The 11,001-nt window shown below is 41.6% G+C and overlaps 1 protein-coding gene across 4 annotated transcripts; it reads right to left on the bottom strand.

Annotated features, from left to right (window-relative positions):
• Positions 1 to 267: 267 nt before the first annotated feature.
• Positions 268 to 10,245, bottom strand: LOC135246378 (NACHT, LRR and PYD domains-containing protein 12-like). Of its 4 annotated transcripts, XM_064319857.1 has the most exons (9): positions 10,105 to 10,245; positions 9,837 to 9,947; positions 9,297 to 9,407; positions 8,006 to 8,072; positions 6,668 to 6,731; positions 4,611 to 6,085; positions 4,123 to 4,430; positions 1,194 to 1,454; positions 268 to 1,031 (listed from the first exon to the last, which is right to left on the bottom strand). In XM_064319857.1, exons 1-9 carry the CDS (start codon positions 10,161 to 10,163, stop codon positions 992 to 994), a joined length of 2,496 nt encoding a protein of 831 aa, XP_064175927.1. In that variant the 5' UTR covers positions 10,164 to 10,245; the 3' UTR covers positions 268 to 991. The 4 variants fall into 4 exon arrangements, with proteins under 4 accessions (XP_064175927.1, XP_064175924.1, XP_064175926.1 ...); XM_064319854.1 differs by having other exon boundaries at positions 4,123 to 6,085; XM_064319856.1 differs by lacking the exon at positions 9,297 to 9,407 and having other exon boundaries at positions 4,123 to 6,085.
• Between the last annotated feature and the right edge of the window lie 756 nt (positions 10,246 to 11,001).

The raw sequence follows: 11,001 nt of genomic DNA, 5'->3' as shown, positions 1-11,001 counted from the left end.
GTGCTGTGATTTAAATAAAGAAAAAACATTTATCTGCACCTTTATTCCTGTTTACAATCATTTACATAATGTGTTAAGAAATTACCAATGTGTATGGGAACTGACAAAAAAGGTAACACTTAAAATGTATTATTACGGCGCCAAAAGGCGCGGTGAAAAATTTTGGGTCTAACTAAATTATGTGCTGCTGCACCTAAATGAAAAAGTTAGGCGCACCAGTGCATCCAATGTAAAAAGTTAGTCTGGAGCCCTGTAAATCCAAGGAAGTTATACTTATTTTATACAATACCTTTGTCAGACCACACTTAGTGAATTGTGTGCAGTTCTGGGGACTGTACTACAAGAAAGATATAGAGGATCTGGAAAAGGTTGAAAGAAGGGAAACCAAACTGGTTCCTGGTATGAAAGATAAAAGTTTTGAGGAAAGACTTCAGATGCTTAACTTCTTCAAGCTTAGTAAAAGTAGACTCAGGGTTATTTGATTGAGTCTTTTAAATTCATAAAGGGGATCAACAAAGTGAACTACAAGAGATTCTTCAGGTTCAGCTCTGTTAGTATGACGAGGGGGCATAAAAGGAAATTAGCAAAAGGTAAATTCCGCACCGACGTTAGGAAGTATTTTTTCACACAGAGAGTAGTCACTGTGTAGAATAGCTTGGCGCATGTCATGTAGTAGAGGCAGAAACTCTGGGGGTTGTCAAGACCGGGCTTGATACGATGCTGGATACTATCTAGTTTGTAGGTAAACCAAGCACTAGTGGTAGGCAGTAAAACGGTGAGCATGTCGGGCTGAATGACCTATTCTCGTCATTATGTTATGTTATGTTATTTTTGTTATGTTATGATAGACGTGAAACATATTACTGTACTGAAGTGGTCAATATTTTACAATGTCAATCATGCATTCAGCATTCAGTCATCACCTGTGACCTGATACTACAGACTCCACTGAAAACTTACATTCTGGTCAAGAACCACAAACCTGGCAACCCTAAGACTCATGAGGGTTTATCCTGCTTTTCTTTGTTGTGCTAGAGCAGTTAGAAGAGAGGGATGAGAACAATGTGGACAAAGAAAGAATGCTGGTGGACATAGGAGTAAACAGAGAGAAAGCACTTTATATATTTCACTGCACAGAGCCATAATCACTAATTCTATTTAGTTAAGGTCACACAGTACACAGCACTACTCACCCCAGTCTCTGTAGTTTACAGTTTGGACTCATCAGTGCAGCACAGAGCAGCTTCACTCCTGAATCTCCCAGGTTATTGTAGCTGAGGTCCAGTCTCTGTAGTTTACAGTTTGGACTCATCAGTCCAGCACAGAGCAGCTTCACTCCTGAATCTCCCAGGTTATTGTAGCTGAGGTCCAGTTCTCTCAGGGGTGAGTTTGATGACTGAAGAGCAGAGGCCACAATTTCACAAGACGTCATTGTGAGGTCACAGCTGTTCAGTCTGCAAAGAAGAGTTTATATATTATTGTATGATTAAATAGCGCAATATACTGTAAAATCTGATATGTGCAATGTAACAGTAATCACATTGAGTGATGAAGAGTGATATTGAGGATTTAAAGTTACTGATGCTCTGAGGAAAATGACTTTGCTACACTCTCCAACTGCAGCACTTTGGGCCTGAGAATTAGACGTCCTGTTGGACAGAACTCTGACAGTTCTACAGATGAAATTCTTACCCAAATGGCCCCCTTTCTTCTGACATTTGGCACAGATACAACCAAAAGTAAAGATGCAAGAAATAACACAAGTCTTTCAGTTTGGATAGTGAGTTAGGCTCTGCTTCTTTACTTTTGCTGGTAACTGTGAGAAACTTCCCACAGCATTGCAAGCCAATACACAGCAAAAGCCAGATTCACTTTAGAAACAAGAATGCAAAAAAGTGATCTGTTCACATATAACCAGGTACTGTAGTGCAGTCTGTCTGTTTTGCTGAGGTTATATATAACCATGTAGTGCAGTGCATCTGTTCTGCTGGTGTTACATATAACGCATGGATGCAGAATCTTCAGAAGAATCTTCAGAAAGACAGGCGGCCTATCTGAACTCTTGTGCTCCAATAGATCTCATTTAATGCCATAGTTAATTCCTCAAAATATTCTACTTGTCTTCTAGACCCTATCTCTATGAAGCTTTTCAAGGAGCTATTACCAGTGATTGGAACACCAATTTTACATATTGTCAATGTGTCTTTAGCATCTGGACACATACCACAGACTCTTAAACTTGCAGCCATCAAACCTATTCTTAAAAAGCCTAACTTGGATGTGAGTGACCTAACTACAGGCCTATCTCGAACCTCCCTTCCTTCCAAAATAATAGAAAAGGCCATTTCAAAACAACTTGGTTCATTTTTGCACTCCAATCATATATTGGAAGTTTTTCAATCTGGTTTTAGACCCTCTCACAGCACTGAAACAGCCCTGGTCAAAGTACTCAATGACCTACTCCTCGCTTCCGACCATGGCTGCATCTCTGTACCTGTGCTTTTAGACTTAAGTGCGGTATTTGACACAGTTGATCACCTCATCCTTCTGGATAGACTTGAAAATCTTGTAGGCCTCCTTGGACAGGCACTCTCTTAGTTCAGGGTTGCTTTTTATCACTTGAGAAACATCTCAAAAATTCGGAAAATACTGCCCTTACATGATGCAGAAAAGCTAGTTCATGCTCTTGTTGCTTCAAGATTAGATTACTGCAATGCTCTTTTGTCTGGATGTGCAAATTCCTCTCTGAAAGGGCTCCAGCTAATTCAAAATGCAGCAGCTCGTATTCTCACTAGAACAAGGAGATTCGAGCACATCAGCCCAGTGTTAGCATCGCTTCACTGGTTGCCAGTTAAATTCCGAATAGACTATAAGATACTACTTCTTACCTTTAAGGCCTTACATGGGCTTGCCCCTTTGTACTTAAATGATTTACTTCTTCCTTATATTCCCTCACGAACGCTCTGTTCGCAGGGTGCAGGCCTCCTTGTTATTCCTAGAATATCTAAAAGTACCATAGGTGGTAGAGCCTTCTCCTATCGTGCTCCCCTCCTGTGGAACAAGTTGCCTGCCCATGTTCGGGGCGCAGACACTATCACCTTATTTAAAGCTAGGCTCAAAACATATATTTTTAGTCTCTCTTATATTTGAGGGGCAGGATTGGGTGGTGGGCATAGCTATAGAGTCTCTGGCAGACTGAGCGGTTAGTGCTGTCACTGGATCATCATTGGTAGTGCTGTGTTAAGCTGAACTGGTCATGGTCTGGTGATGACTGTCTCAAGCCTGCCCTCATGGCTGCGTTGGCCCCTGCCTCTGTTTCCCTTAGCTATGCTGCCATAGCCTCATTCTGCCGGGGTTTTCCTTATCGCACGTGGGCACCTCTGTTTCTAATCTACCATTTGAACCCCCTAAGAATGTTTTTTTTTCTCGTCATCCTCGGCTCTGGGCACCTGCCCGGAGCTCTAGCCCAAGTTTGCTGAGCACCCCCCCTGGCCCGGAGCTCCAGCCCTAGACCAGCTAGACCAGCTGGGCACCCCCGCCTCCTGCCACTGTTGATTTTCCACAACAAACCAGTGCCTGCCCGCGGCAGATGGGTTCCCCCTCTGAGTCCGGTTCTGCTCAAGGTTTCTTTCTGTTATCAGTCAGGGAGTTTTTCCTTGCCACTGTTGGCCTAGGCTTACTCTTTAGGGGCCGGTTCTCTGTAAAGCTGCTTTGTGACAAAGCTCCTTTGTTAAAAGCGCTATACAAATAAAATAAAATTGAAATAAAGTGTTGGCCTGTAAAGCAAAAGTGAGCCTTTGATCTTGTGCCATTTGCCTTGCTTCTCAGCTCTGCCTTGCTCTTTTATGATCACAGTCTTGGATCTCTGGTCTTGATTCTTTAGCTGATGATAATATGTAAATTAAATCTAATAAAATACATTTTACATGTTGGATACATTTTTTACATTGATGGTACTTCTGTATTCATTAAATGACGGCACAATCTGTTAAAATAGCTTGACTCAAAAATCATAATTCTCACTTGCCTGACAATTTTATTGTATTCTATTTTCACTTTAACTATGAAGTGTTTATAAAAACATGCTGTTATTATCTACTTTAATAATTACATAATACTCACATGGCCTTCCTGCAGTTCCCGACTACTGTTAGCAGTCTCTGATAACCTGCTGCTGATGTGTTGTAGGTCTTCAAGTCAAACTCATCTAGGATCTCCTCTGACATCAGTAACATAAAGGCCAGAGCTGAACATTGGTGTGGTTCCAGCTTTTCATTAGAGAGTTTTCCTGATGTTTGGAGATTCTTGATTTCCTCCACTAGAGAGTTGTCATTCAGTTCATTGAGACAGTGGAACAGATTTATGGTCCTCTCTGCTGAAGAATCTTTTTTGATCCTCTCCTTTATGTACAATACTGTTCTCTCAATGCTCTCTGATCTGCTTCCTGTCTGTGTCTGTGGATCTAAATGGTAAGTGGTAAATGGACTGTAATTATATGGTGCTTCCATCCAATCTGGTACAGGTGATCTGCTTCCTGTCTGTGTCTGTGGATCTAAATGGTACAAGGTAAATGGACTGTAATTATATGGTGCTTCCATCCAATCTGGTACAGGTGATCTGCTTCCTGTCTGTGTCAGTATTCCTCCTAATAGAGTCTGAATGGAGTCCAGAGAGAGGCCTAGAAGGAATCTGAGGAAAAGGTCCAGGTGTCCATTCTTACTCTCTAAGGCCTGATCCACTGCAGTCGTGTGTAACTCAGACAGGTGCACTCTGTGTCTGCGAGGTCTTGATTCTTCTGCTCTGAGTACATTTCTGTTCTCATTCACACATGAATGAAACACAAACAAGGCAGCCAGATACTCCTGAATGCTCAGATGCACAAAGCAGTAGACCTTCTCCTCACCCAACCCACACTCCTCTTTAAAGATCTCTGTGCACACCCCAGAGTACACTGAAGCTTCACTGACATCAATGCCACTCTCTCTCAGGTCCTCTTCATAGAATATCAGATTGCCCTTTTCCAGCTGTAGAAAAGCCAGCTGCCCCAGTTTCAGGATGATTTCTGTATCTGACTCAGAGATTTTCGGGTTTGTCACACCATTGCCATGATACTTCTCATTCTTCACATTAGTCTGAATGAGCAGGAAGTGTGTGTACATTTCAGTCAGAGTTTTGGGTAGATCTCCACTCTCTTTACCCAACATTGTCTCCAGTACAGTGGCAGAAATACAGCAGAAGACCGGTATGTGACACATGATGTGCAGACTCCTGGATGACTTCACGTGTGAGATAATTCTCCTGGCCTTTGTCTCATCTCTGATTCTCTTCCTAAAGTATTCCTCCTTCTGTGGGTCATTGAACCCTCGTACCTCTGTCACCTGGTGGACGCACTGAGGAGGGATCTGATTGGCTGCTGCTGGTCGGGAGGTGATCCAGAGGAGAGCAGAGGGAAGCAGATTCCCCAGAATGAGGTTGGTCAGCAGCACATCCACTGATGATGACTCTGTTATATCACAGCAGATCTTATTGCTTTGGAAATCTAGAGGAAGTCGACACTCATCCAGACCATCAAAGATAAATACAATTTTCACTTTATCGCCTTCAATACTCTTGATCTCTTTCAGTTGTGGAAAGTAGTGCTGTAGAAGTTGCATCAGACTGAATTCTCTCTCCTTTTTCAGATTCAGATCTCGGAAAGGAAGAGTGAAAATGAAATCAATGTCCTGATTGGCTTTTCCTTCTGCCCAGTCCAGAATGAACTTCTGCACAGAGACGGTTTTCCCAATGCCAGCGATGCCCTTTGTAAGCACAGTTCTGATGGGTCTCTCTTGTCCAGGTGAAGGCTTAAAGATGTCATTGCAGAGGATTGCAGTCTCTTGTGTGGTGTGTCTCTTGGATGCTGTCTCAATGTGTCTGATCTCATGTTCATCATTGATCCCCCCACTTCCCCCCTCTGTGATGTAGAGCTCTGTATAGATCTCATTGAGGAGGGCTGGGTTGCCCTGCTTTGCTAAACCTTCAAATATGTGTTCAAACTTTTTCAGAGCAGTTTTCAGCAGCTTCTGTGCTCTTTCTATGGATGTATCTGAGGAGAGGAAACATGAGAAACAATGTTTAAAATAACAGAACAGATAATAAAAAATACATATGCAGTCCATTTTCACAATGGTTTACACACCTCTTAAGGTGTTACACACTTCTCACAGTGTGCTCTACACACAAAATGAAAACATATCAAACAATGAAAAAGGATTCAATTCCTTTATCACATTCAATTTCTTAATTTTTCATAGTATGATGTGGTAAATATGGTCTTCATGGGTCATGTAGTAATTTAATCATCTTATAATTTTTATGCTCAGTGCTCATTAATCCTGGATAAAAACTCAGACCAGATTTGAATCTCTTTCAGGGACATTTAATCTCATGTGCATTTGCTTGCCCCATAATCACTGCTGGATGCAATATTTTAATTTAAACACCTTTGTGTACATGTAGTGTGTGATGTTTTCCATATGCAAGACTGTTGATGTAAAACACTACTATGAAAGTTTAGATGCTATAAATCAACAAAACATTACAAAACATTGTACTCTGTTATATTCGATTGCTAAGCTCATTTCAGCATTCAAATGGACACACAGTAGCAATGAGTGAAAACTCTTACTGTGCTGCTCATCTCTCTCCAGTGAGTCAGTGAGATCCTTCTGCTTCACAGGGCTGCTGGTCAGCTGTATTAGTGTGAAATAAACACATGAAGAGGTGTGCTGTATCAGTGTGAAATAAACACATGAAGAGGTGTGCTGTATCAGTGTGTGAAATAAACACATGAAGAGGTGTGCTGTATCAGTGTGAAATAAACACATGAAGAGGTGTGCTGTATCAGTGTGAAATAAACACATGAAGAGGTGTGCTGTATCAGTGTGTGAAATAAACACATGAAGAGGTGTGCTGTATTAGTGTGTGAAATAAACACATGAAGAGGTGTGCTGTATCAGTGTGAAATAAACACATGAAGAGGTGTGCTGTATCACTGTGTGAAAAACACATGAAGCAGTGTACTGTATCAGTGTGTGAAATAAACACATGAAGTGGTGTGCTGTATCAGTGTGAAATAAACACATGAAGAGGTGTGCTGTATCAGTGTGTGAAATAAACACGTGAAGAGGTGTGCGGTCTCAGTGTGAAATAAACACATGGAGAGTTGTGCTGTATCAGTGTGAAATAAACACATGGACAGGTGTGCTGTCTCGGTGTGAAATAAACACATGAAGAGGTGTGCTGTATCAGAGTGAAATAAACACATGAAGAGGTGTGCTACAGCTGTGTGAAATAAACACATTAAGTGGTGTGCTGTATCAGAGCCATTGAAACAATCAGATTCTTGCAATATGTCTCATGTTTTCTCTTATAGGAAGGCCAGGACGGGAACAGATACTTTTAAACAGAACACATGCAGAAGGTCCAAAGCCTCAGGTTTGAAGTGCACCTTTTATCCCTGATTAATGCACAGTAAAATGTCCAGTTAATGTCCAGTGTCAATTCAACTCTTAACAGATAACATTTGGTCCCACATTGCAGAGTGGGATGAAACATTATCTGTTAAAAGAGTTGAATTAACACTGGACATTTTATTGTGTGGTTTTTATAGAGACACTACTTGTGATAAATCAAGAGTTCCCATAGAATAAATCAGTTTTTTCTCAGTGCAATACATTTGGAAAATTCTGACTACAAACTGCATGCTTAAAACACTCTGTTTGGAGTCTTACTCTGCCATTGTGTTTGGGTCCTAAAAAATAATTTGCGTCTTTCTGTGAGCCCATGAGGGCCAAGCAGCACTCTACAAAATTAAAAAACCTGATTACATATTCAATCTTATCAATTAAAGGCTACTAATTCATTTCTTGTCATGAAATGCAAAGGAAAGGAAATGGAAATGCAGTGTACAGTACAAGACAATCACACCAGCAAATATTAAAATAGAAAAAAATATAAATAGTACCTGTGTTGAGAACAGTTTCTCTGAACTCCTCTCTACAAGACGGTTGGATGCCTGTGAGCAGTGGATCCTGTGAACAAATCATGAGACAAAATTTACAGTTAAATTCATCAATTAAACTCATCCTCTTACTGCAGCTCTAACTCACGGCACATGGAGTCAGAGCTTCCAGTTAAACTCATCCTCTTACTGCAGCTCTAACTCACAGCACATGGAGACAGAGCTTCCAGTTAAACTCATCCTCTTACTGCAGCTCTAACAGTGCGTTCACACTAGTGAGTAACTTGGTTGATGAGTTGCTGGAAGTCCACTCATTCTCTATGTAGCTGAGCGAGGCCCAGCAACACGAGCAACTGGGCAACTGAGCAACCAAAGTTGCCCTAAAAATGTTGCTCACATTATCATTTTTTGCTGGCATCGCCCGTGAACAACCAATCAGAGTTTCAGACTTCCTATTTCTCCAACCGATATGATACCATTTTGCAAATTATTATTCCGCTTAGTGAGACAAAATTGACAAACAACTTATCATTATGGTACAATTACACCAGGTGTTATACAATGTTTAAAAAAAAAAAAAGAGTACAGGGATAAGCATCTGAAAATGGCACTTGGATGGCAGTTTCAGCTTGCATGCTAGCTAGCTAGTCTGTGAGATAGAGATCGCTAGCTAGGTAGCTAACTAGTGAGAGCGATATGGAGAGATCACTAGCCAGCTAGTGAGAGAGATACAGAGAGTGGCTAACGAGATGGCAATAACAAATATTTATCAGTGTCTGACATAACTATAGAAACAAAAGGAGATGATATGTGACTGTGTGGCAAATATGCGTCTTTTGTTACGCCGTTATTTCTCGTCAAAAATATGTAGTTGCACAAAACCTCTAAGAGGATACAACGGGAAGCTCCTGACCCTCCCTCAGTCTAGTAAACCTGAGCAACCCATCAACCCAGTTTCTCACTGTGTGAATGCAGGGTAACTCACAGCACATGGAGACAGAGCTTCCAGTCAAACTCATCCTTTTACTGCAGCTCTAACTCACAGCACAACGAGACAGAGCTTCCAATTAAACTCATCCTCTTACTGCAGCTCTAACTCACAGCACATGGAGACAGAGCTTCCAGTTAAACTCATCCTCTTACTGCAGTTCTAATTCACAGCACATGGAGACAGAGCTTCCAGTTAAACTCATCCTCTTACTGCAGCTCTAACTCACAGCACATGGAGACAGAGCTTCCAGTTAAACTCATCCACTTGCTGCAGGTCTAATGCAATATGAACGTGTTTTATTACCTTTGATCACCTGTGAACTGTCCTCTGAAGTCGATTGGACGATGCATTGAACAGTCACTCTTCATAGACAGACAGCTGGGTACAGGTGACCCAGCCCTATTCACCTGGACCCTGTGAACAAAACATGGAGACAGAGCTTCCAGTTAAACTCATCCTCTTATTGCAGCTCTAACTCACAGCACATGGAGACAGTGTCCAGTTAAACTCATCGTCTTACTGTAGCTCTAACTCACAGCACGTGGACACAGAGCTTCCAATTAAACTTATCCTCAAACTGCAGCTCTAAAAAACAGCACATGGAGACAGAGCTTCCAGTAAAATCCATCCTCTTACTGCAGCTCTAACTCACAGCACATGGAGACAGTGTCCAGTTAAACTCATCGTCTTACTGTAGCTCTAACTCACAGCACGTGGACACAGAGCTTCCAATTAAACTCATCTTCTTATTGCAGCTCTAACTCACAGCACATGGAGACAGAGCTTCCAGTTAAACTCATCCTTTTGCTGCAGGTCTAATGCAATATGAACGTGTTTCATTACCTTTGATCACCTGTGAACTCTCCACTGAGGTCGACTGGATGATCCATTGAACGGTCACTCTTCATAGACAGACAGCTGGGTACAGGTGATCCAGCCCTATCTACCTGGACCCTGTGAACAAAACATGGAGAGAGAGCTTCCAGTTAAACTCATCCACTTACTGCAGCTCTAACTCACAGCACAAGGAGACAGAGCTTCCAGTTAAACTCATCCTCTTACTGCAGCTCTAACTCACAGCACATTAACTCTCTGATTCATGCATTTTCACCTCTTTCTCGCAAGGCCGTGGGTTCCATTGTCAGTCTCGGTCTCCTCTGAGGAACTCATTTTAGAAACAGCGCCCCCTGTCTCAGGACACCTGAACACACCAGATCAGATTCATAAGTGGGTTCTGACCCAAATTGGCAGACCTGTAAATACACACAAGAAGAACATGATAACGACATAATAATACACACAGACACACACATACAACAGACAGGGACAAATCTGGAATTTAACTGAGCCATAAACTTGTACAGTAATACAATTCCCTCCAAAATATTCTGCACCAACGATAACAATTACTAAGACTGTTGAATATAAAGATTACCAGTGCTGAGGTATATTTTCATTGTCCAACATATGGAATATATTTAATGATATAATGGAAACTACCAAAACGACATTTCTCAGATGATACAACAATTTTACAAAAATTGTGTGTCACAATTATTGGCACCCCTGTATTTGGTACTGTGTGCACCCTCCCCTTGCAGGGATAATGGCACTGAGTCTTTTTACATAACGTGTTACAAGACCAGAGAACACTTTGGGAGGGATCTTAGACTCTTCCTCCACCCACAATCTTTACCAGATCCTGATGTCTTTGTTGATCCGTGCTTATGGGCTGTGCTGTTCAATTGAGTCACAGGTTTTCAGGGAGTTTCAGCAGTCTTTAGACTGTTGTAGCCATTACACAATGATGCTTCTGCATCATTAACCTTTTTATTTGTGGATTTTAATGTGAATTTGGGGTCATTGTCTTGCTGAAAGATCCACTAGTTTCAGTCTGCTGGCAGAGGTAGTCAGGTTTAGGGCTAAATTGTCCTGGTACTTGGGTAGAGTTCACGATGCTGCTTTCCTTAACAAGGGCCCCAGGACCAGTGTGAGCAAAGTAGCCCCA

The sequence above is a fragment of the Anguilla rostrata genome, unplaced genomic scaffold, assembly GCF_018555375.3.
Source record: "Anguilla rostrata isolate EN2019 unplaced genomic scaffold, ASM1855537v3 scaf0238, whole genome shotgun sequence".
In the NCBI taxonomy this organism is placed as follows: domain Eukaryota; kingdom Metazoa; phylum Chordata; class Actinopteri; order Anguilliformes; family Anguillidae; genus Anguilla; species Anguilla rostrata.
This window is presented reverse-complemented; position numbering and strand designations above follow the sequence as displayed.